This window comes from Eretmochelys imbricata, chromosome 23 (genome assembly GCF_965152235.1).
Source record: "Eretmochelys imbricata isolate rEreImb1 chromosome 23, rEreImb1.hap1, whole genome shotgun sequence".
NCBI lineage: Eukaryota > Metazoa > Chordata > Testudines > Cheloniidae > Eretmochelys > Eretmochelys imbricata.
Genome location: NC_135594.1, coordinates 11,502,958 through 11,529,178, shown reverse-complemented (window position 1 = coordinate 11,529,178; position 26,221 = coordinate 11,502,958). Strand labels below are relative to the sequence as shown.

General features: G+C 52.0%; 1 protein-coding gene across 1 annotated transcript; it reads right to left on the bottom strand.

Moving 5' to 3' along the window:
• Positions 1 to 4,607: 4,607 nt before the first annotated feature.
• LOC144279314 (uncharacterized) lies at positions 4,608 to 24,032 on the bottom strand. Its single transcript, XM_077840786.1, has 6 exons — positions 23,770 to 24,032; positions 23,233 to 23,359; positions 20,214 to 21,089; positions 13,098 to 13,403; positions 11,416 to 11,532; positions 4,608 to 6,217 (listed from the first exon to the last, which is right to left on the bottom strand). Exons 2-6 carry the CDS (start codon positions 23,330 to 23,332, stop codon positions 5,385 to 5,387), a joined length of 2,232 nt encoding a protein of 743 aa, XP_077696912.1. The 5' UTR covers positions 23,333 to 23,359; positions 23,770 to 24,032; the 3' UTR covers positions 4,608 to 5,384.
• Positions 24,033 to 26,221: the final 2,189 nt, after the last annotated feature.

Here is a 26,221-nt window from a genome sequence, read left to right as displayed (position 1 = left end):
CACCAGACACTTTTGAACGGACCCTGAAATATTTTAATTTACTTTACCATTATCATTACTGATTTTTTTTTATTATTTTCTCTGGAGTCTGGACCTTGACCAGGAAATATGGACCTTGACAAAATAAATGGACTACCCTGTTCTAGGGGAACTTGGCCTCCACCATCCACACAGCTTTGGGGGAAAACTGCAGAGAGAAGCCAGCCAGCAGGGGGCAAAAGCAGCCAAAGCCAGGACTTCTGGTCCTTCAGAGAACAATCTACAGCTTTGACCAGCCTGTCCCTGCCCTGTGCTGATCAGCTTTTGCTCCAGGCCTCCTCCTCCCTTCTCACAGCCTCTTCACCTCATCTTCAGTCTACACTTGCCCCTCCTTCCCTTCCCTTTAGCTGATCCCCTCCAACCTCCCTCTCAAAAAATCATGGAACCCCCCCCCCACACACACACACCCCTTGTAGGCGTCTTTCTTGTAGATTTTGCAAACTTCGATGGGCAGTGCAAACAGATGCATATCGTGAGACACACAATGGTCAGCCAGGGAGCCAAGTGTCTCCTACCCACTGCCGGAACAAAACCTGTTTATCACCTTCTGATGTCCACTCTTAACTAATGCACCTTAAGAACCTCAGTATGGAGACAGAACTCCTTAAATATCATCCATTTCACAAAGCTTAAGATGACCAGAGCATCACTGGCTCTTTGCAGAGACCTCACGTGCCACCCTTTGGCACACTATTAGGTAGACGATAGACCCAGGAGATCCCTGGAAACCCCACATGCCCCCTTATGCCCTCTGGCTGTTTGCCTCAAGGGGTCTCTGGGTCACACCTCTCTTCTCTGGGTCACACCTCCCTTCTTACAGTAAGGGCAGCCACTGGCTGTTAATAAGCATCCATTCAGAGCTTTTGTGCCTGGGCCGTGTATCAGAGCCCGCATTTGCTTTGCCCTTATATGTAGAATTTCCATAGGGGATTCTTGAAGTGCGATGCACCAGCCTTCCTGTTCTTCGCTCTGCTGGTGCAATATCCATCCCCCCCCGTCCCCGCCCAGTGCCGGTCCTGTCTGTTCAGATCATCAGCTGTTCGGGGCAGCTCTTCTACTACTCAATATCTGTGTCGCACACTGGGGCCCCATTCTCAGCTGGCCAGTGGGCACTACCCTAATAAACTAATTAATTTTTAAAAAGGCCTGCCCTCCAGGTAAATCCGGCTTATGCCTTCAGACTAAGACTCAGGCAGGGCGACGTCATTAGGTTGCTGCCTCTCAGCATGCAGGTGGAATTTCGCCTACTGCCATCAGCACCGTCTCGGAACCAGTGGTGCCAGGATGGACTTTCCTAGGGTCGTAGATCCCAAGGCCAGAAGGGACCACGGGGATCATCTAGTCTGACCTCCTGCATAGCACAGGCCAGAGAATCCCTGTTTGAACTAGCACAGATCTTTGAGGGGGCAGGGAACCATTCAATCTTGATTTTAAAATGGCCAGCCATGGAGAATCCACCACCACCCTTGTTCCCATCGTTCATCACCCTCACGGTTAAAATGTTACTTCTAGTCTGAATTGGTCTGGCTTCAGCTTCCAGCCGTTGGATCGGGCTGTGACCAAGTCGTCCCTCAACCTTCTCCATGTTAAGCTGAACAGATTGAGGTCATGTGTCTCTCACTGTGAGGCAGGATTTAGGATCCTTTAATCTTTGCGGAGATTAAGATTTTGTCACAGTTATTTTTAGTAAAAGTCACAGACAGGTTGCAGGCACTTAACACAAATTTATGGAAGCCTGCAACCTGTCTGAGACTTTTACTAAAAATAACTGGGGGGGGGGGGAGGAAACAGCTCCAACTCCAGGACCAGCTACAGCCATTGGGACAATGGGGGAGGAACAGCTCCAGCCCCAGCTGCTGGGGTGGGGGGAAGGAAGGCCCCAGCCAGTGGCAAGGGAGGACGGCCACAGCTGCTCTGTGGGGGATGGAGGGGGGACAGCTCCAGGCCCATCTGCTGACTGTTCCGGCCACAGCCACTAACTACCCCAGCCGCTGACCACCTTGGCTGCGGGGCAGGAGGCAGCTCCGGCCCCCACCACTGCTGCAGGGGGCGGGTTGAAGCCGAAGAAGTCACAGACGTCAGTTAAAACATAAGGGCATCTGTGACCTCCGTGACTAAATCGTATCCTTTCATCATCCTTTCATCTTGGACGAGTTGCATCCGAGAGTGCTAAAGGAATTGGCGGCTGTGATTGCAGAGCCATTGACCATTATCTTTGAAAACTCGTGGCAAACGGGGGAAGTCCCAGATGACTGGAAAAAGGCTAATGTAGTGCCAATCTTTAAAAAAGGGAAGAAGGAGGATCCTGGGAACTACAGGCCAGTCAGCCTCACCTCAGTCCCTGGAAAAATCATGGAGCAGGTCCTCAAAGAATCAATCCTGAAGAACTTACATGAGAGGAAAGTGATCAGGAACAGTCAGCATGGTTTCACCAAGGGTAGGTCATGTCTGACTAATCTAATCGCCTTCTATGATGAGATTACTGGTTCTGTGGATGAAGGGAAAGCAGTGGATGTATTGTTTCTTGACTTTAGCAAAGCTTTTGACACGGTCTCCCACAGTATTCTTGTCAGCAAGTTAAAGAAGTATGGGCTGGATGAATGCACTATAAGGTGGGTAGAAAGTTGGCTAGATTGTCGGGCTCAACGGGTAGTGATCAATGGCTCCATGTCTAGTTGGCAGCCAGTGTCAAGTGGAGTGCCCCAGGGGTCGGTCCTGGGGCCGGTTTTGTTCAATATCTTCCTAAATAAGGATAAGTTCAATAAGTTCAATAAGGATAAGTGCAGGGTCCTGCACTTAGGACGGAAGAATCCAATGCACCGCTACAGACTAGGGACCGAATGGCTAGGCAGCAGTTCTGCGGAAAAGGACCTAGGGGTGACAGTGGACGAGAAGCTGGATATGAGTCAGCAGTGTGCCCTTGTTGCCAAGAAGGCCAATGGCATTTTGGGATGTATAAGTAGGGGCATAGCGAGCAGATCGAGGGACGTGATCGTCCCCCTCTATTCGACATTGGTGAGGCCTCATCTGGAGTACTGTGTCCAGTTTTGGGCCCCACACTACAAGAAGGATGTGGATAAATTGGAGAGAGTCCAGCGAAGGGCAACAAAAATGATTAGGGGTCTAGAACACATGACTTATGAGGAGAGGCTGAGGGAGCTGGGATTGTTTAGCCTGCAGAAGAGAAGAATGAGGGGGGATTTGATAGCTGCTTTCAACTACCTGAAAGGGGGTTCCAAAGAGGATGGCTCTAGACTGTTCTCAATGGTAGCAGATGACAGAACGAGGAGTAATGGTCTCAAGTTGCAGTGGGGGAGGTTTAGATTGGGTATTAGGAAAAACTTTTTCACTAAGAGGGTGGTGAAACACTGGAATGCGTTGCCTAGGGAGGTGGTGGAATCTCCTTCCTTGGAAGTTTTTAAGGTCAGGCTTGACAAAGCCCTGGCTGGGATGATTTAACTGGGAATTGGTCCTGCTTCGAGCAGGGGGTTGGACTAGATGACCTTCAGGGGTCCCTTCCAACCCTGATATTCTATGATTCTAAATGATCTGGAGGATGGTGTGGATTGCACTCTCAGCAAATTTGCAGATGATACTAAACTGGGAGGAGTGGTAGATATGCTGGAGGGCAGGGATAGGATACAGAGGGACCTAGACAAATTGGAGGACTGGGCCAAAAGAAATCTGATGAGGTTCAATAAGGATAAGTGCAGGGTCCTGCACTTAGGACGGAAGAACCCAATGCACAGCTACAGACTAGGGACCGAATGGCTAGGCAGCAGTTCTGCGGAAAAGGACCTAGGGGTGACAGTGGACGAGAAGCTGGATATGAGTCAGCAGTGTGCCCTTGTTGCCAAGAAGGCCAATGGCATTTTGGGATGTATAAGTAGGGGCATAGCGAGCAGATCGAGGGACGTGATCGTCTCCCTCTATTCGACATTGGTGAGGCCTCATCTGGAGTACTGTGTCCAGTTTTGGGCCCCACACTACAAGAAGGATGTGGATAAATTGGAGAGAGTCCAGCGAAGGGCAACAAAAATGATTAGGGGTCTGGAACATATGACTTATGAGGAGAGGCTGAGGGAACTGGGATTGTTTAGTCTGCAGAAGAGAAGAATGAGGGGGGATTTGATAGCTGCTTTCAACTACCTGAGAGGTGGTTCCAGAGAGGATGGTTCTAGACTATTCTCAGTGGTAGAAGAGGACAGGACAAGGAGTAATGGTCTCAAGTTGCAGTGGGGGAGGTTTAGGTTGGATATTAGGAAAAACTTTTTCACTAGGAGAGTGGTGAAACACTGGAATGCATTACCTAGGGAGGTGGTAGAATCTCCTTCCTTAGAAGTTTTTAAGGTCAGGCTTGACAAAGCCCTGGCTGGGATGATTTAATTGGGGATTGGTCCTGCTTTGAGCAGGGGGTTGGACTAGATGACCTCCTGAGGTCCCTTCCAACCCTGATATTCTATGATTCTATGATTCTCGTGGCTCTTCTCTGAGCCCTCTCCAATTCACCAACATCCTTCTTGAATGGTGGGCACCAGAACTGGATGCACTGGCGAGTGACGGGTGAAGAAGTCGCATTTCTAGGGTTTATTTTTCCTCTAGTTTAGTGATTTCTCCCCGAGCGGAGTCTCTGCCAGGTGTAACCACACCTCCTTCTCCCCACACATACACTTTTCTCCCGTGGTTTCCATTCTGTAGGCAGCTAAGGTACCAACGAGTGCAACACAGATCCACAGAGGACATGTCCACTATGATTAAACTTGCTCTGGGTTTCTTTTTGCTGGGACACGTGCAATACGTTGTGAATTCAAAAGGAATCTTTCCCCCAGGTGGACAGAGAGTCTTTCCCCTCCCCTGCCCCCCAGGGACTCTCCGAGGTGTTACAAGCACTGAGCTCCCCTGAGTCCTCAGTCACCATCCTCCATGGACTCTCCGAGGTATCACAAAGAATGAGCTTCCATATGTCCTCGGTCACCATCCCCCATGGACTCTCCAAGGTGTCACAAAAATGAGCTCCCCTGTGTCCACTGTCACCATCCCACATGCACTCTCTGAGGCGTTACAAGCGCTGAGCTCCCCCGTGTCCACGGTCACCATCCCACGTGGATCCTCCAAGATCTAATAAGCAGTGATCTCCCACAGAAGCCCTTTGTCCACGTGTCCCCTGTGGATTCTCCCAAGTGTAATAAGCCCTGAGCTCACCTGTGTCCAAGGCGGAACACGCATTGCACTCCAACAGGAACCCTTTGCCCACGTGCCCGGCATGTCCTTACTCCAAGCATGGGTCTCTAATAAGGCATGAGCAGCGTGCAAAACCCTCCCCCGCCCCTCCCCTGGCAGGCTGCTCATAGCGGGTTGGCCGCGTGGGTCCTGTGGTGCAGGATGAGCGCCGAGCTCTGGCTGAAGCTTTTCCCGCACTGGGTGCACTGGTAGGGGCGCTCGCCGGTGTGGATGCGCTGGTGGCGGATGAGGTGGGAGCTGCGGCTGAAGCTCTTGGTGCACTGCGGGCAGCGGTAGGGCTTCTCGCCGGTGTGGATGCGCTGGTGCTCCAGCAGGCGGGAGCTCTCGCAGAAGCGCTTGCCGCACTGGGCGCACTGGAAGGGCTTCTGGCCGGTGTGGAGGCGCTGGTGCTGGATGAGGTTGGAGCTCCAGGAGAAGCGTTTGCCGCACTGCGGGCAGTGGTAGGGCTTCTCGCCCGTGTGCATGCGCTGGTGCTGCAGCAGGTTGGAGTTCTGGGTGAAGCTCTTGGCGCAGGCCCCGCACTTGTAGGGCTTCTCCCCTGTGTGGGTGCCCAGGTGGCGCATCAGGTGGGAGCTCTGGCTGAAGCCCTTGCCGCACTCCGTGCACTTGTAGGGCTTCCCCAGCGACGGGCAGGGGGCCGAGGCGCCAGCGTAGGGAGGGGCCTGGCCCGGCTGGGCCTCTGGCTCGCTCCCCCAGGCCTGGCCGAGCCGCTCCACTGGGGACTTTCCCTCCTGGCCCCCAGCCTCAGCCTCATCCCTCCAGGCTGGGCCCAGACACTCCACTTCAGAGTCCCCCTGCTTCCCCCCGGCCTCGGCCCCCCAGGCGAGGTCTGGGTCTGGGCCCCGGGGATCGTTCCCGGCGGAGCCTCTCGTGGACATCCTGTGTGGTTGTGCTGCCTCCTGCCAGGGATCTCCCACCTCAGGCTCACTCCCACCACCTGTGGAGATAAGAGAGGGGTGAGTCACGCCCTGGGCCGAGGCAGACGCAAGGGGCTGCTCACTGCAGCCGGTTGGGAATTTCTCATGGGGACGATATTTCAAAGGACAACATGCTCTCCTCCTGTGAGGAAGGGGGAATTTTCTGTAACATTCCAACGATTCCAATGCCTGGTGCTTTGCGGGTTAAAGACCCTCTCTTGGGGCGGAGCCGGAGAAAGGCTGAAATTAACCCATATCTGTGGAGGCTCCACAAAGACAATGGGAACCCCAGGGATCGAGCAACTGATGCTTATCCTCGAGAATCTCTGGCAGGCTGAACTGGGGAACACAGCATGGGTCTGCAGGAGCTGGATAAGGAGAGGAGACTCAAAGACTTGGCTTGTGTAGCCCCAGCGAAAGAAGGCTGAGGAGAGATATGATCGCTCTCTATCGGTACAGGAGAGCCCCGGTTATCCGCTCTAATTGGGATCCGTGCCAGATCAGATCATCAAAACCGGATAAACCGGAGAATGACAAAATGTGATGCTGCAGCACCATCTAGTGGCCACCGGAGAGATCACCTACTTCTGGCCCTGGAGTCCTGGTTGTTTGGTAAACGCGGCAAGCCAATTAAGGGAGGGTTGAATAAACAGAGTTCTGCTCCACATCAGAGGGCTACACACCAGGGAGGGAGAGGAGTTACTTAAGTTAAGCACCAATGTGGACACAAGAACAAATGGATGTAAACCGGCTATCAACAAGTTTAGGCTAGAAATTAGATGAAGCTTCCTAACCATCGGAGGAGTGACGTTCCGGAAGACCGGGGGCCAAAAATCCTAACAGGCTTCCAGACTGAGCTTGGTAAGTTTAGGGAGGGGATAATATGGTGACATTGCCTACAATGGCATGAAGCCGATCTGCAACTGCTCGCAGCAAATATCTCCACCGGCCTGGGTGGGAGACTGCATGGGGAGGGCTCTGAGTTACTACAGCAAATTTTTCCCAGGTGCCTGGCTGGTGGGTGTTGCCCACATGCTCAGGGTCTAACTGATCGCCGTATTTGGGGCTGGGAAGGAATTTTTCCCCAGGTCAGATTGGCAGAGACCATGGGATGTTTTTGTCTTTCTCTGCGGCATGGGACACTTGCAGGCTTAAACTAGTGTTAATGGTGGAGTCTCTGTAACTTGAATAATGACAGGTTTCAGAGTAACAGCCGTAGCTCACGAAAGCTTATGCTCAAATAAATTGGTTAGTCTCTAAGGTGCCACAAGTACTCCTTTTCTTTTTTCTGTAACTTGAAGTCTTCATTATTTGAGGACTTCCGTAACTCAGCCAGAGGTTAGGGGTTTGTTACAGGAGTGGGTGGGTGAGGTTCTGTGGCCTGCAATGTGAAGGAGGTCAGACTAGATGATCATGATGGTCCCTTCTGACCTTATGGTCTATGAAAGGCATCAGGTGGCTGGAATAAAGGGTGGCTTTTGGGAAAAAGACAACCGCTCTGAGACTAACAGGGAGATGGAGAGAGATCGAGAAAGGGATTCCACAGAAGCTTGGCTGGGTGGACCACTGGCTTAGCCATAAAGGACTACATCTTAACCTTTAGTTCTCTATCCTATGACTTCCCCATGCTGGGTTCTAGCTGACTAATAAACCCTGCTCTGCTTTGCAAATGCTTCCGGATGTCACTGCAAATACTCGCTGAAGTGCATGGGTCCCTGAAGGGTGTACAAGTCTCTGACCAGGAGCCTAGCTTGGTTGGACTCACTGGGCAGAGCTCAGTGTGAAGCAGGAATGCTGGAGCTCAAAAGATCAGTCTCAGAGGCACTGATGCCATGTGGCCTACGTGAAGGAAGAGTGGGACCCCTTGGGGTCCACCACACAGATGGGGTTCTTCCCAGGGGCTGTTCAAAAGCCAGGGCGTAGCTCGGATCCTGCAGACCCGTGAGCCCACACCAAATCACATTCAGAATTTTCCAGGTGGAAATTTTAATTTTACTGAATCTTTTCAATTTTCCATTGGGAACAGAAATAGAAGATTTTGTTCCAGGTCAGTTTGACCCAAATCGAAATATTTTGGATTGCTCAACTGGTCTGAAACATTTAGTTGCAAATCAGTTCAGCATTAATCAGCATTTCATGTCAAATGCATCTGTACAACAGGGCTAATAGCTCTTCCCTCCCTCACAGGATAAACACATTAAGAAGGACTGTGAAGTGCTTAGAGAGCTACTGATGAAAAAGAACTAGGTATTATTTCTATTTCCATATTGTGGTACATTGCCTCATGGGAGTTGTGTTCCAGGTCCCCATTCTCTCATACGGGCTGGGCTCCCTGGCTGGACTACATCTCCCATGATGCAACATAGTCTTCCCTCTCAGTGAGGCATGTAGTGCATCATGGGAGATGCAGTTCGGCCAAGCACCCCAACCCATAGGCGAGAAGGGACGCATGAGGTACATGAACTACAATTCCCATGATGCACCATGATGAAAGTTGAATACTGAACTAACTCAAAACTAGGCTTGGCAGAATTCCATTTTTAATATGTATAATTTTAATGGATTAGATCACTGTTTATTTTTCAGCATTTTTTGTTTTTTATCGATTTAAATTTTCACAGTTGCGTAAAATTATGGGGTTTAAGTAATTTTTTTGATTTTTATCAATTTAAATTTTCACAGTTGTGGGAAATTGGATCAGATAATGGGGGAGGGTCAGACAATAATTATTTTAGGACAGTAGATGTTGAAATTCAAAAAGTTAAAGCTTGATAATCATTAAAACACAAATGGCCAACGTCAGGTCAAAATGAGCAAAGGAAATATCCTTCACTCAAACTCTGATGAGCAGCATTTTTCTTACTTTGCCTATCTATAAATTTCAATTTTTAGCAATGGAAACATTGTTTTGTGGGTTTGTGTGTGCGCATAGTGAAATCAACGTTTACTGACAAAACCCCTTCAAAGCCGACTGAAAACAAAGCATTTTGGAGTCACCTCACTGCTCCCCAATGAAGCATTTCCATTCAGGGATAGCAAAATGTTCCACATCAAGGAAAAAAAACCAAAAATGCTGAAACGAAACATCTCACCAGTTCCTAATTGAAACATTTTGTTCCACAGGAAAAAAAAATGCGACATTTCGACTTTTCACCCCATTCAGGATGAAAACAAACGTTGAAATGTCACAGTTTCCAACCGGGTGGACATCCTCTTGTTTTTTCCTACCCCCCCCCCCCCCCAGATGTTCTGGTTTAACTTGGATTTAAACTTGGAGAGTGGTCAGTTTGGATGAGCTATTACCAGCAGGAGAGTGAGTTTGTGTGTGTATGGGGGTGGGTTTTTGGAGGGGGGTGAGGGAGTGAGAGAACCTGGATTTGTGCAGGAAATGGCCTAACTTGATTATCATGCACATTGTGTAAAGAGTTGTCACTTTGGATGGGCTATCACCAGCAGGAGAGTGAATTTGTGTGGGGGGGTGGAGGGTGAGAAAACCTGGATTTGTGCTGGAAATGGCCTAACCTGATGATTCCTTTAGATAAGCTATTACCAGCAGGACAGTGGGGTGGGAGGAGGTATTGTTTCATATTCTCTGTGTATATATAAAGTCTGTTGCAGTTTCCACGGTATGCATCTGATGAAGTGAGCTGTAGCTCACGAAAGCTCATGCTCAAATAAATTGGTTAGTCTCTAAGGTGCCACAAGTACTCATTTTCTTTTTGCGAATACAGACTAACACGGCTGTTACTCTGAAATCTGATTCCAGTTGTTGCTCATTTTGTAACTATCGTTCTATTCTATGCGGGTCTGCATACTGTGCCTACCCCAGAATATTGGAGTCTCGTCCAGTCATGCAGCCAGCAAGATAGCTAACATCTGTCACATGGTCTTTGTTCTCTCCCAGGAGGAGAAGTGTGTAGTGGCCTGGTTTGGTCTGGATACCCACCAACCCAAACGTGTTGCTACACAGCTCGATAAGGGAGGCTTTGCACTTGGAGTGGAAGGTGGTGAGGTTTGAGATGCTCCCACGGAGAATCATACCACTCTCATTTTGGTCTGGAGCGGAGTAGAAGCCATGTGCCCTGCCGCAAGGCCCCTTTAAAAGGAGGCGGGGTCAATCCCACCTGGGCCTTTTATCTCTCTGCAGACCTGGCTGTCAGTCACAAGCTCTGGGATGTAAATCAGGCTCAGTCCATTTCCCCTTAAAGGAGCCGCTCACCCTGAGACCCAACAGCACCAAATATCACACTGGGTACTCTTCACAGCAGTGTGGCCTAGTGAATAAAGCACAGGACAGCTGGGCTCTCTCTCCAGGTCTGCACTGGGTGACCTCGTGCATGTCACTTCCCCTGTCTGTGCAAAAGAAGGACAATGGTACAGCCCGTCTTTTGATGTGTTGCGAAAAGGGCCAATTGACTTGTTCAAGGGCCCAATTTGATGAAGTGGGAACGTTCTGTGATATCTGTGTGATGCCTATGCCCGCCTCCGTTTCGACTTTGCATTGCTACCCAGTGGGCGCGCAAGGTAGGTGAATTCCACCTGGCCTCGCTGGAGGACAATGGACTGAGAGGTGAGAAACGTCAGCTTTTGAGGGAGGCTCAATTGCCCTCGCTTGGGATTGCGCTGGCATGGCATGGCCAGGACGGACAATGTCTTGACCAGTGTGTCTCAAACTGGGGGTCCTGACTCAAAAGCCTATTGTAAGGGGGGTCACAGTATTGCCACCCTTGCTTCTCCACTCTCCAGCCAACTAGCTCTGCAGGCAGCAGACCTGGCGGCTGGCCAGGTGCCCAGCTCTGAAGGCAGCGTCGCTGCCGACAGCAGCGCAGAAGGGTGGCCTGTTATGGATGGGGTAGATAGTCTTTTGGGGGGGGGGGAGGGAAGGGGGTGTCACAGCCTGAAATATTTTCAAAGGGGGTTCTAGCAAAAAAAAAAAAAAGTTTCAGAACCCCTGGTCTTTGACCTTTATGGCTCTGTGCTAACCTAGGGATTTCCCCGTGGTGGGTTTCAGATAACCAGTGAACCCTGTTCTGGTGTGAAAAGGCTGCTGGGTGTCACTGCAAATACTTGACAATCAAAAGAAAGCAATTCAGCTGACCCAACGTTAGGCCGTGTCTGGGATTTTGTTTAGCCACTTTCAAAACGTATGGCTTTTTAGGACCGATTCAGGATGCAACTCTTCCTTCTAAAGCCCAAACTGATTTCCCGCATTCCTCACCTGCACGGGTGCCCCTCAGGACCGCCCTTTCTGTGGAGTCCAGGAGATGCGGGGCGCAGGGCCCTTCCCCTCGCCTCATCTGGAACAGCACGTCCTGGGGGCAAGGGGCTGGGAATCCTGTTCATGGGGGAAGGAAACAGGTCAAAGGTCAAAGGAACGCAACAAAGCCAGGTGCGTGATCTTGACTCACCTCCTCTTTGTATTGGGAGTGGGCTAACTGGGTTGGGGTGAGGAGGGGGAGAATCCTTCCTGACCCCTGCAGGCACCTGTCTGAAGCCCTGAAGCATGAGGTTGGATTAAAATCACTGTCTTAAGGCAGAGTTGGGGGTGGTCTGAGCAGGTTGAGGGGAGGTGATGGGGTGGGGGGGATCCCCGCACAGATGCCCCAGTGCTGGCTGGGTCAGTGGAGGGAGGGTATAGGGAGGCCCCCATGCAGGCAATATTGCTTTCCCCCGGAAAGAAAGAGGGGGATTCCAGGGCCAGAAGGGACCACCATGAGGCCCAGCTGGAGATGAGATGAGAATGTCAGACACACCCAGCTCTTAATACCTCAGGGAAATGTGGCCTTCCCCAGTTCCATCAGGGCCTAACTATGATCCTGTACAGCTCCCCCTCCCCTACCAGACCCTATTATGCCCGTAACATGCACAGCACCACAGTGGGGTCACATGCCCCCAGACCCATAATATTATCACCGAGTGCTCCCCAGCCACAGTGCTCACTCCGTCTGTGTGTGTAGGCGGGGCTGCTAGCCCCCTTCTACAGAGAGGGAAACTGAGGCGCAGTGGGGCGCAGATGCTTGCCCACAGCCACATGGCAGAGCCAGGAATGGAACCCAGGAATCCTGCTCTAGCAACTAGGCAAGCTGCCCTCTGTCTCTGCAGCATTAGCATCAAGCCCAACACTGGGGCCCTGGCAGAGCGGGGCGAGTGGGGAGTGGGAGAGCTTGGGTAATACAGCTGGGTCAGAGAGCTGCCTTACTTTTGGGCTGCTTATTAACTTTCATGAGAGGGAAATCAAAGCTCAGGTGGAGAGGAGGGATGACTGGTAAGTGGCAGGGAAAGCTCTGCACAGACTTCCCAGGTCTGGCTGGGTCAGTTGGGGGGAGGGAATAGGGGGATCCCCACACAGAATCTCCAGGGCCGGCTGGGGCAGTTGGGGGGGCAGTGCGGGATCCCTGCACAGACTCCCTGGGGGGGATGGGGCAGTGGGGGGGATCCCCGCACAGACTCCCCGGGGTGGGGTGGGGGGGCAGTTGGGGGGATCCCCGCACAGACTCCCCGGGAGGGGATGGGGGGCAGTGGGGGGGCAGTTGGAGGGGATCCCCGCACAGACTCCCCGGGGGGCGGATGGGGGGCAGTTGGGGGAGATCACCGCACAGGCTCCCCAGGGGGGTGGGGGGCAGTTTCGGGGATCCCCGCCCAGACTCTGCGGGGGAATAGGGGGCAGTTGGGGGGATCCCCGCACAGGCTCCCCGGGGGGGTGAGGGGCAGTTGGGGGGGATCCCCGCCCAGACTCTGCGGGGGAATGGGGGGCAGTTGGGGGGATCCCCGCACAGGCTCCCCGGGGGGGTGGGGGGCAGTTGGGGGGGATTCCCGCACAGGCTCCCCGGGGGGGTGGGGGGCAGTGCGGGGAGAGACTCCTGCCCAACCCCCTCCCGCCACGCCGGGCTCGCCTCTCACCCCCCCGGGCGCTGCTCCGCGCCGCCGCCCCGGGCCCCCGCAGCCGGATGGGAGCCGTCCTGGCCCGGCGGCAGCACCAGGAAGCTCCGGTCTCAGTCGCATCTTCTGCGCCCCCCCCGCCCCATTGGCCGCTCTGCCCCACAGCTGCCGGCTCGCTGGTTTTAACCCGCCCCTCGCCGGGGTGCTGGGCTTGCCAACCCTCCGGGATCGGCCGGGAGCCTCCCGGCCTGGGCCTGGGCCTCCCGGCGGCGATTAAAGGCCCCCCGGGAGTTCGGGTGGAGCCCGGCGCGGGGCGATCGGTGTCTGCTGCGGCGCAGGGGAGACTCAGCTTTACCAGTGAGCCTCTCAGGCCAGCAGCCACAGTGGGTTCCCCGTCCCCGACCGTGCGGAAATCAAGACGGGAGGTTTGTCCTGGAAGATCTGCTCCCGCCGGTCAACGGAGCGGTTCTCTGGCCCGTGGGTCCCCGGAGAGCCAGTGGGCCCTTCAGGCCTTGGGATCGATGGAAAAAAAATCCGAGGGCCTCAAGCTGCCGCTTGTAGTGGAGACCTCAGACCTCATCGCCATCTGGGGAGACCCGTCAGTGCAGCTGGCTTCAGTGGCCGGCCACTGGAAGAACCGTGATTTTGTGGACAGTATTACCCGTGTCCTCGAGTGGTCCATAAACAAGTGTCCACGAGCGGTCACAACAATGTAGCGTTTTTTGTGGAGTCAAGAGTGTTTCACACGCAGACCTGATTACAAAGCCCGGCGGTACTGCTCAGTGCTTTCTCTTTAAGGGGCGCAATACTGCTCCAGAGGTCAGAGGTCAGTCGGGATGGAAAGAAGCCTTCCCATCCCATAAGCCTTTTAGGGATCTGCCCCAAAAGGTCCAAATCTCGAGAATTTTTCCAAACTGCTCATCTGAACAAATATTGGCTCTATTAGGAAGGAAACGTTTTGATTTTTTATCTTAAAATGAATGGTTTGTTAGGTTATATTTTTTTAAAAGATAAATAAAATGAAACTGACCCAAAACAAATCATTTGTCGGAATTTGGTTTGTGAAAAAGTTCAACTACCTGAAAGGGGGTTCCAAAGAGGATGGATCTAAACTGTTCTCAGTGATAGAAGAGGACAGGACAAGGAGTAATGGTCTCAAGTTGCAGTGGGGGAGGTCTAGGTTGGATATTAGGAAAAACTTCTTCACTAGGAGGGTGGTGAAACACTGGAATGCATTACCTAGGGAGATGGTGGAATCTCTTTCCTTAGAAGTTTTTAAGGTCAGGCTTGACAAAGCCCTGGCTGGGATGATTTAGTCGGGGATCAGTCCTGCTTTGAGCAGGGGGTTGGACTAGATGACCTCCTGAGGTCCCTTCCAACCCTGATATTCTATGATTCTATGATTTTGGCACTTGTCCCAATTTGGGAGGGGGGTTTTTGTTTTGGTTTTTTTGGGTTGTAATTTCTGATTTCAAAATGACTTTCTTTCGAAATTTTTTTTTTTCATTTGAAAAATGTAAAAAGGATGAAAACGAAGCATTTCTATCGACATGAATTATTTTGGGGGGGATTCCGCTTCACCCAAACTTTGAGAGGACTTTGCCCCCCCCAAAAAAATGTCAAAATTTTTCACAGGACAGAAACTCTGTCCTCCAATCAAGTCTAGGAGACATCCCCGAATCCCCTGTGCTGCCGTCTGGTGCACTGGTTTGGGGAGCACTTTGCAATATATTGTGGTGCAGCTGCCATATATTGTGGGCCTGGGACACCGGCACTCATCACAGGGAATTGTGGATTTGGGGTCAAATTTCCACCAATCCCTCTGTTCCAGCCCATGATCTCCTCTTTTTCATGCCATTTTTCCATCTCACTGCCAGAAATGTGGCTGCCTGACAGACCAACCTTGTCCATTTTAAGGATGGGTCATTTGGTATTTGCAGAACCACAGCCCCTGCACACATAGCAGGGATATGGGTGTTTACGCAGGGATAAAAGGCCCATAGCACGGCTGGGCTTGGCCTGGGTCAGCTGACCTGGGCTCACAGGACTCAGGCTATGGGGCTAAAAATTGCCATAAAGATAGGGTGACCAGATGTCTCGATTTTATAGAGACAGTCCAGATTTTTGAGTCTTTTTCTTATATAGGCTCCTTTTACCCCCCACCCCCGTCCCGATTTTTCACACTTGCTGTCTGGTCACCCTGTGTATAGACAATCCAGCTGGAGCCCGAGCCTGAATATCTACACAGCAATTTTTCAGCTGCCCTGGTCCAGCAGCAGGTTTTTTATCCCTGTGTAGACGTACCCAGAGGATGAGCAGGTGATAGAGAGGGTGTATGAATCTGGCCAACTGCTGCAAGAAATCACAGACCAAACAACAGGCGGGGGTTCTGTGCCTTAACACAGAGAGGCGGGATTGGGTCGCAATGCACACTGGGAATAACCAGCAGCAGATCCAGCCCTTTCAGATGCTCTCTCCCCAACCCTGCAGAGCACAGACACAGAGGGTGCGTCCACACTGGGGGGTACGGTTGTAACAGATGTAAACACACCTGAACTAGCTTTGATCTAGCTAGCTGTGGCAGCAACCGCTTGACCTACCTAGAACCCCAGGTAATTACTTAGATGGCTAGCCCTCACAGCCGTCTGCTGCCACAGCATTGCTAGTCCTGGTACCTGAGTCAGCAAGACCAAAGCCCGCTTGGGTATACCTACACCAGCTGCAATTGCACACCCTAGTTGCAACATAGACACATACCCTAGGAAAAGGGCTGCCATAACAGCAGAGAAATGGGTGGCAATCTCTGCACTAGAAAGGATTTGCCAGCATAGCTATATATCAGCTAGCGGAGATGCAGCATATACCAGCTAAAGAGCGCTTTTGCCGTCTTACTTTATATTTAAACTCGGAAGGATTCAATTCTTTTCAGTGAATGTTGATTTCACCTTGCACACAACAAAATATTTCCATCCACAACAATCAAAATTTACAGCTAGGCCAAGTAAGAAGAATGTTGCTGAAAAACTTCGTAGGTTTTGGTTTAAGGTTATTTGCTTTGGACATTTTGACTGGTAGTGTTGACAGTTTGCCTTTTGACAGCAATTTTTTGAAATCAACATCTACGGTCATTAAATCATTATTGCTGGACTCCCTCCTCTTATAATTTCCTGCAGCTGTAAGCAATGAAAATCGATACAACAACAAAACCTTAAAACCCATCATTTTGCACAACTGTGAGAATTTAAATTGATACAAAATAAAAAAAATGCTTAAAAATAAGCATTGATATTATCTGTTGAAATGATAGATAGAAAGACAGATAAAAGATTTCTGATTAGATAACAGAATTCTGCCAAGTCAATTTACACTGGTTCCCTGAATAAAATAAGCGAAATAACTTGCTTGCCAGTATTACTGCGTCTATACTAGGGCTTTTCCTAGCATGGCAATGTCACGGGCGTGATTTTTTCACACTCTGAACCGACACAGATATGCTGGTAAAACTTTGAAGTGCAGACCAAGCCTGAGTGACTTCGGACCCTAAGTCTGAGGCTCCTAAATCACCTAGGCACTTGTGAAAAACGTAACATTTATGCATGTGCTTTTTCCTTATGCCTTGAAGTCAGTGTGACAGATTGATAAAAGACCTGAGAAAACTCGTATGCTGAGAGATTGAAAGGATCACGATTGTTTCCCTTGGGAAACCCTCTGCTTAAAGCTCTCCTTTGCTGTGCTACCCACAGAAAACTTGGCAACGGTTGGGTGGCTGGTGTGTTATGACCACTGCCTGTCATGCTACCCAATCTGGTCTCCTTGTTCTCCCACATCTGTCTGTCTCCATGGGGTGTCTCTTGTCTAATCCTCCCAAGTGTCACTTTTTTCCTGTGGTTGTACCAGCCATAGCCCAGGACCCCATTACGCTAGGGGCTCTACATTATTTATTAGGTGTCATACAATAGCACTAGGAGACATGAACTCCACTGCACTAGGCGCTGTGCAAACACAGACCCAAAAGCCAACTCCAACAAGCTTACAGGAATAGAAATAATGGCAAAGAGCCGTTTTGCTTTTGAATGTAAAGTGTTTTAATGTTTCTGCAGTTATTTCTTCTGTGCATAATAATGGTTTGAAAGCATCTTTATCATAGGGTCCCTATGGCACAAGCAGGCCAGAGGCACTCAACACAGCCTCTGGAATATGATAAAAGGACTTAATGTTGCAAAGCCAAGGTTCTTAAAAACATCTGAATTAGAATTGGGCGCAGAATGGATTTTTTTCGATTCGCTGACAGTTCTGAAAAACATAAAATAAAATAAACATAATGAATTGCAGGGTGACCCTAAAAGGAAATGTTTTGAAATGTGAATTGCAAAGTCAAAGCAAAAGTCATTTCAGATCAACATTTCATTTGACCCAAAATTAAACATTTCATTTCAATTCTAAGCAATTTATAAAACAAAAACGGAAGGAACTTATGAGACAAAAAGTCACTTTGAATTAAAAAAAAAAATGTATCAAAATGTTTCAAAACAAAATCTATATTTTTTTGGACATTTTTGGAAACGAGCACAAAGTCACCAAATGTTTTGGTGCCAGCGAATGTATATTTGTCACCAATAATCCAGCAGAATAATTTTGCCCAGCTCCAGTCTTAATACCTTCAAGCCTCTCCAACACAAAACTTTTCCCTCTGTTGTTCCATCTGCCAAACTGTATGAAAAGAAGTGAAAAAAGATGCAATCAAATCCCGGCCTAATGACCCTTTGTCAAACAGGGAGCCACTTTCACTGTTGCAGGGCTATGACATGATAGTTGATGGGAGGAAATCATCCACAAGGCAGACTGTCCATTAAAATATGGTTATGAAAATAGTTCCACATGAAAGGCTATATTTGTCTATTGTTTTTCTTTTTGTGTTTTGTTTTGTTTTGTAAGAAAAGAACTAGAAAATACCATACAAAGACACTAGGCTGAAAGAGCACAGAGGAACGTGGTGTGGTTCACAGATAATAGTGGCAGTGTAGTTAGAGACTCTTGTGATTCTTACACACAAAGGGTCAGAGTTAAGGTTATCCAGAAAGCCATAACTAGCATTTCCTGCTTCAACAGGCCATTGATCTGGTCAGAAATTGGCAAAATACAACCCTAAATTGTAATTTTAGCATTTCACGACTTGAAAGAACACTGGTAGAAAGAAGAGGTGGTGTTTCTGCTCAGCCTCAGGCAGGACATCTATATGCAGAGCTGGTGAGGAAAATGAGATTTTTTTGCCACAGAAAATTGAGAGAAAAATGGGAAGGGAGGGGGGAGTTTTTGCTGAAATTTTCCACAGGAAATTTCAAGCTTTTGGCAAAAAAAAAAAAACAAAAAAAACCCTCTCTTGCCTGAAAACTGACACGTTTTCCCCAAAACCTGGCATATTTTTGGCCAAATCACAAAATATTTCAATTCTGAAATGCCACGATGGTGCCTCATAGCAGTTGTAGTTCAGGGACCGCATGCGCCTATTCTCCGCCATCAGACTACATCTCCCATGATGCATAACAGTCTCCCCTCTTTCTAAACGACTGCAGTGCCTCATGAGAATTGCAGTTCAGGAGCCTCATGCTCCCATTCTTCTCTATACACCAGCCTCCTTCGTTCGATTACATCTCCCATGATGCATTCGGGTCACCCTGTAGATGACCTATCATGATGCCTCATGGCATTCACATGCCCATATTGCATCATGGGAGATGTAGTCTTGATGTTAGCCTGGCCTATAGCATGAGGCAACCAAAGTGCAATTCCTATGATTCACTGAAGTGGCTCAGGAACAGGGGAGATCTGGGAGAAGTGGATTTTTTACCCACAAATCTTATGCTGGATAAATTGGAGAGAGTCCAGTGAAGGGCAACAAAAATTATTAGGGGTCTGGAACACATGACTTATGAGGAGAGGCTGAGGGAACTGGGATTGTTTAGTCTGCAGAAGAGAAGAATGAGGGGGGATTTGATAGCTGCTTTCAACTACCTGAGAGATGGTTCCAGAGAGGATGGTTCTAGACTATTCTCAGTGGTGGAAGAGGACAGGACAAGGAGTAATGGTCTCAAGTTGCAGTGGGGGAGGTTTAGGTTGGATATTAGGAAAAACTTTTTCACTAGCAGGGTGGTGAAACACTGGAATGCGTTACCTAGGGAGGTGGTAGAATCTCCTTCCTTAGAAGTTTTTAAGGTCAGGCTTGACAAAGCCCTGGCTGGGATGATTTAATTGGGAATTGGTCCTGCTTTGAGCAGGGTATTGGACTAGATGACCTCCTGAGGTCCCTTCCAACCCTGATATTCTATGATTCTATGCCCAAATAAATCTGTTAGTCTTTAAGCTGCCACTGAACTCCTCGTTGTTTTTTTAGGTGAGATCACGGTGCATCATGGGAGATGCAGTCCAACCAAGCTCAGCCTAGAGTGGGGAATGAGGGCACGAAGCAATTGCACCACAACTCCCATGAGGCAGTACGGCAGCATTTCAAAATCAAAAAATGTCGGTTTTTGGCTGATGTTTTTCTGACAAAAAAATTGAAATTTTCTGGAGGAACCAGACACATTTTATTGGATCAAAACCCCAATTTTCCAGCGGAAAATCAATTCATTAAGAATGATACCCAGCACTTTTCATCAGCAGATCTCAAAGCACTTTAGTAGCATTACCTCCACTTTGCAGATGGGGAAAAAGAGGCACAGAAAGGGGAAGTGACTTGCAGCAGGGCAGAGCTAGGAATAGAACCCAGGTCTCCTCAGTGCCAGTCCAGTCCAGTGCCCTCCCCTCAAGGCCAGACTGCTCTAAAGAGAGCCCACCGTGTGATATTTGGCAACACTGGGTCTGTGACACGGTGGGCATGGCTTCACTGGAGCCCCAGAGCATGTGACAGACAAGCAGACCAGCGCAGCTGAGACTGGCCCTGCCTCCTCTTAAAAGGGCCAGCACGCCCTTTATTTGTAGGGTCTCTACGCCGCATGCGGTTGGGTCTGTCACTGGATGAGTCGCCCCTTTAAAAGGCAGTGGGCGTGGCCTCACCAGAGCACCCAGAGAATGTGACAAGGAGGCTGGCATAGCTGATACTGGCCCCGCCTCCTCTTAAAGGGGCCTGCACCCCCCTTTATTTGAAGGGTCTTTGTGCTGCGTGGCTTCTCTGGTGGGTGATGAGCCCTGATCGCTGCCGGAAGCTCTTGCCGCACTCGCCGCACCGGTAAGGCTTTTCCCCTGTGTGGATCCGCCGGTGAATGGTCAGGTGGGAGCTGACCGAGAAGCCCCGGCCACACTCGGTGCAGCGGTACGGCCGCTCCCCTGTGTGGGTCCGCTGGTGGAGGTTGAGGGTGGAGCTCTGGCTGAACCGCTTCCCGCAGTGGTGGCACTGGTAAGGCTTCTCCCCCGTGTGGATGCGCTGGTGCTTGGCCAGGTGGGAGCTGACGGCGAAGCTCCGCCCACACTCGGTGCACTTGTAGGGCTTCTCCCCGGTGTGGGTGCGCCGGTGCAGCACCAGGGTGGAGCTTTGGCTGAAGCTCTTCCCGCACTCGCCGCACTGGTAGGGCTTCTCCCCCGTGTGGATCCGCCGGTGGATGGTCAGGTGCGAGCTGACCGAGAAGCTCTTCCCGCAGTCAGGGCACTGGTAGAATCTCTCTGCTGCCGGGACCCGCGGCTGGGGCGGCTGGGGCAGCAGCTGGGCAGGGCGCACACTTTGGCCGAAACTGCCCCCGCACTGAGTGCACACGGTCTGGCTCCCCCCGGGCTGGGGGAAATGCAGACCCTGGACCCGCTGCACGGCAGCACTGCCCTCTTTGAGTTTCTTCAGGCCCTCACTGTCGGCAGCTGTTTTGCTCCATGGCTTTCCTGCTGGCCTGGCCTGGCTCTGGCAGGTGGCTGCGTGGCCTGGGGCCTGGTAAACGTTCCCTTCGGATCTCATCCCTGGTAACGTCCCGTGGGGCTGTGCTGTCTCGGGGCCTCCCTGCTGCAGGGCTGGGTTAATCATGCCGCTATCTGCGAGGATAAAGAGAGAATCCGAACATGATTTTCCAGGCTGTTATCTCATCAGCACCTCTCCCTTCTGCTTGCTTGTTTCCAGAATCTTAACTTTCATTAAAAAAAAAAAATCTAGCTGCTATGGTTGTGAAGAAAACCAGGAAAATGCAAATTGAGGGCATAACCGATGCTGCCTGAGTCTGCCAAGAGCCTGAGCCTGTTGCTCTCTGAGGTGTTTTGAGAAGTGTTGGCAGAGTTCATTTTACACGTGGAGCTTGGAAGGGTAACACTAGCTTCCCCCCGTCCCACCCAATTTGCTGCCAGAGCTGGGGAGGAAAGGAGAACAACTGAGGGGCGTGGAAATGAACTCATTAGAATGCCGAAAAATAAACCCAGCTGCCTTAATGACCCTTCCTCAGTTGTTCTTCCATCTCACACACGGACAGGCAATGATGAAGGAGAGGGAGCTACTGCCCAATGTGGGGTGGGATGGGTGGAAAGCCACACGTGATGCATCTGCCACTCCTGATTGTAGGCCCCTTTGGGCAGGGACCGTCTTTCTGTTCTGGGTTTGTACAGCACCTAGCACAACGGGGTCCTGGGCCATGACCGGAGCTCCTAGGCACTACCGTAATACATAATTTATGGCACCTAGCACAATGGGGTCCTGAGACATGACCGGGGCTCCCAGTGTTACCGTAATACACCCAGTAAATAACAATGATAATAATAGTTGTAATCCTCTCCTGTATGAGGTACAATTGGGAGAGCTCATGAGTAGAGCTAGGCAAATAATGGCTTTTTCGAGTCACTGGCAAGTCAGAAAAATTTTTTAAAAAATCAATTTCAGGTCCAACCGAAAATAAAATTTTTCAGCGTTTTCAGGGATTGAAAAAGTCAGATACATACACATCTGTGTATTGATTTGGGTGGAATGGAACGCTTCATTTTGAGAAAATCAGAATGTGTTGTTTTTATTTTGACCCTTTTTAACCATTTTCTCGGGGGGAGGGGGGAATAGATTATTGTACATAAAAATAAAGGAAATTTTGAAACCAACAGTCATTTCACATTGAAAAACTGGAAACATTTCAGCAAATACTCCGACTTTGGGGGGAATTTAATTTAATTTAATTTTTCAGGGAAGCTGAAAGACTGTGGCAGAAGTCACCCAGCCGGAGAGATGAGTCTTGGCTATGTAGGCTGTGAGCTCTTGGAGGCAGAGAGCGTCTCTCAATATGCATACCTACAGGGCCTGGCACCACGGGGTGCTGCGAAGTCTCTGAGTGCAAGGGTAACAATGCTGTAATTTAGTTCTCGCAAAGCTGAAGAGATTGGATAAGCGGACAAGTGTGTAGGGCTGGGTGGGGGAGAAGAGACAGGGTGGGAAGCAGTATGGGCTAATGGCTAAAGCATTGGACTGGGGTTCAGGAGACTTGGATTTTAGTCCCAGCTCTGCCATCGGCCTGAGGGGTGACCTTGGTAAATCACCTCATCTCTCCGTACCTCATTGTCCCCATCTATAGCATGGGGATAAGGATACAGCTTTCCTGAGGGAAAGCGCAATACAATAGACAGATATTGTGAGCAATACCAGAGCAAAATTCTTTGGGCAAACCCTTTTTCCAGAGAAAAACACAGGCCTGGGTTGCCTGAATGCCATGTGAATTGGAGTCGAGTTTGGCAAATTGTTTCAATCGCTCAAAAAAAGAAAGGGGGGGGAACAAATCCAAACGTTTGGATCAAAATGACTTTTCATTTCCAAATTTCCTTTGCTTTTATTAAAGAGTAATTTTTAAAACAGTTTAAAAAAATGCCTGAAATCAAAAGGAAACGTTTTGGTTTGCATCAAACACAACGTTATGTAATGTTTTGACCCAAAATTTTCGTTGCAAGACCCCATAAGGGTTCTCCCCCACCCACCCTGGTTTTCCAGATCTGCCCCGTAACCAAAAACACCAGTTATTAGCTCAGCTCTAGCCGCGGCATTTCTGACCCCTCTTTCTCATCGCAGATGTGGAGGCGATTGTCTCCTTCCCTCTCACTTGCTTTCAGGGGATGGGGGAACTGACACCCCAAATCTAAGGGGGGAACCCAGAGTTAGAGCCAATCCGGGCACATCAAAGCCTACCCAGCCCCAACTGTCAAGGGGGATCCTTACCCCAAGAGAGGAGCGTCCCGTAGTTCTCTGGAACCATGTCCCTGTAGACGGACCTCGGAGCAGGGTCCAGCAGAGCCCACTGGATCTCAGCAAAATACATTGGACCCGCCTCTAATGTCCCAGCGCCCTGGAATGAGAAGGGTCTGAGCTTGGGGCAACCCAGCTGCCAGCCCTATGCCTCCCAGCTGAACCCTACACCCCTCAGTCCAGCCCCACATCCTCCAGCTCAGCCCTGCCCCTAACTCCAGCCCCACATCCCTGCAGCTCAGCCCCGCCCCCTAACCCCAGCCCCACATCCCTGCAGCTCTGCCCCACTCACCCCAACCCCAAATCCTCCCCAGCTCAACCCTGCCCCCTCACTTTCTGTTGTGTCTCTACAGCGCCTAGCACACTGGGGTCCTGAGCCATGACTGGGGTGCCTAGTGCTACCCTAATAAACAATGTACAGCGCCCAGCACAGTGGGGGGTCTTGGGCTGTGCCGGGATCTCCGAGCCAGGACTGCGATCACAAACAAGAAGGCGGAGTTCTCATCTTACCTAGCGCTTTGCTTTACAAAGGGCGGCGGGGCTCCTTAGCCCGCTTGCGCAGAGGGGGAAACTGAGGCACGGAGCGGGGAAAGGACCCACGAGTCGCCCCGTGGGCCAGGGGCCGAGCTGGGGAGCAGAACCCGGGCGTCCTGCGCTAGCCGCGCCCCCCTGGTGAGCCTCCAGCCCGGCTGCCTTGGGGGACCGGCCCCCCTGCCCCGCCCAGCCGCCGCCTACCTGGGCCGGGTCCGGCAGCCCCAGCCGGAGCGGCGGAGGCCCGGGACCGGAGCGGGACGCGGCGCTACGCACGCCGCTGACCCGGGAAGTTCAGCCCCCGCCGGGGTGAGCGGGGAGGATCGAGCCGCGGGGCGGGCGCCGGGGGCCGGAGCAGAGCCGAGCGGCTCTGAGAGCCCCGGAGCTCCCGGCACAGCGCCCCCGCCCCATTGGTACCCAGCCCCACACACAGAGCCTCCTGCCCCACAGCCGGACCCCACAGGGACCTGAACCCCCCTCCTGCCCCATAGCCGGACCCCCAACCGCCCTCCCGCCCCACAGAGACCCCGAAGCCCCTTCCTGCCCCCCACCCGGACCCCCAACCCCCCTCCCGCCCCACAGCCGGGCCCCACAGAGACCCCGAAGCCCCTTCCTGCCCCCCACAGCCGGACCCCCAACCCCTCTCCCGCCCCACAGCCGGACCCCCAACCCCCATCCCTCTCCACAGCTGGGTCCCACAGAGACCCCGAAGCCCCTTCCTGCCCCCCACAGCCGGACCCCCAACCCCTCTCCCGCCCCACAGCCGGACCCCCAACCCCCATCCCTCTCCACAGCTGGGTCCCACAGAGACCCCGAAGCCCCTTCCTGCCCCCCACCCGGACCCCCAACCCCCCTCCCGCCCCACAGCTGGACCCCACAGAGACCCCGAATCCCCCTCCTGACCCCCACAGCCAGACCCCACAGAGACCCTGAACCCCCCGTTCCTGCCCCGCAGCCCAACCCCTGTCCTGCCCCACAGCTGGGTCCCACAGAGACCCCGAAGCCCCCTCCCGCCCCACAGCCAGTTCCCCAACCTCCCTCCTGCCCCACACCCCGTCCCCCAACACCCCTCCTATCCCTGAACCCCCACAGAGACCCCAACCCTCCTCCTGCCCCATACCTGGACCCCCAACGCCCCTCCTGTCCTACACCCGAACCCCACAGAGACCCCTAACCCTCCTCCTGCCCCACAGCTGGCACCCACAGAGACCCCGGACCCCACTCCTGCCCCACACCTGAACCCCCAATGCCCCTCCCGCCCCACACCTGGACCCCCACAGAGACCCCAGATCCCCCTCCCGCCCCACACACAGACCCCCACACACAGACCCCCAACGCCCCTGCGCCCAACACCCAGACCCCAACGCCCCTCCCGCCCCACATACAGACCCCCAACAGCCCTCCCATCCTGACCCCCATAGAGACCCCAACCCCCCTCCTGTCCCACACCTGGACCCCCAACGCTCCTCCTGCCCCAACCCCCACAGAGACCCCAACACCCCTTCCGCCCCATACCTGGACCCCCAACTCCCCTCCTGCCCCACTCCCAGACCACATCACCCCTCCTGCCCCCAACCCCAAACAGACCCCCAACGCCCCTCCTGCCCCACACCCAGACCCCAACACCCCACCCACCCCACACACAGACCCCCAACACCCCTCCTGCGCCACACCTGGATCCCATCGCCTCTCCTGCTCAACCCCCCCATAGACCCCTCAACGCTTCTCCTGCCCCCCGACCCCCCTACGCCTCCCCTGCCCCACACCCAGAGTGCATCATCTCTCCTGCCCCGACTCCCACAAACAGACCCTGAACACCCCTCCCGCCCCAACTGACGCGCACAGATCCTCAAAGCCCTTCCAGTCCCACACCGCACATGGACCCCCAACACCCCTCCTGTCCCACACATGGACCCCGAACGTCCCTCCAGCCCCACATGGATCCCAAACACCCTTCCAGTCCCGCCCCACACACAGACCCCTGCACGCCCCTCAAACCCCAACCTACACATACCCCATCCACAGTTATACCAATGGCCACGTCTACACTACGAGGCCTTGACTGGTATAGGAAGGCTGGCGCAGCTACAGGCGGCATGGACCAATGAGGAGAGCACTGGTTTGGGATGCAGAACACCTGGTTTCTCTTCCCATCTCTGGGTGACCTTAAGCAAATCGGCAGGGGGGGATGTAACTCTGTGCCTCAGTTTCTCCATCTATGACATGATAAAGATACTGCCCTCCTTGGTCAATTGTTCGGAGATCTACCCACGAAGGGGATTGTACCGGTGTTAGTAAAACCACCACCATGAGTGAAATGGGCTATATTAGTAAGGCACAGGTTTGCTGGTGTCGCTGCGTCTGCGAGAGCCTTTTCTGGTACAGGTCTCTAGGTCAGCGATTGTACCCCTCCTGACAGCTGTGCTGGCAG

What these genes read in the sequence shown, in the direction of transcription:
- LOC144279314 (XM_077840786.1), bottom strand. Translation starts at nt 23,332, where the DNA reads ATGTATTTTGCTGAGATCCAGTGGGCTCTGCTGGACCCTGCTCCGAGG. An exon ending in CGGGACGCTCCTCTCTTGGG is followed by an intron (nt 21,090 to 23,232) that starts GTAAGGATCCCC and finishes TTATCCTCGCAG; the next exon opens with ATAGCGGCATGATTAACCCA. An exon ending in AGCACAAAGACCCTTCAAAT is followed by an intron (nt 13,404 to 20,213) that starts AAAGGGGGGTGC and finishes CCTGCGCCGCAG; the next exon opens with CAGACACCGATCGCCCCGCG.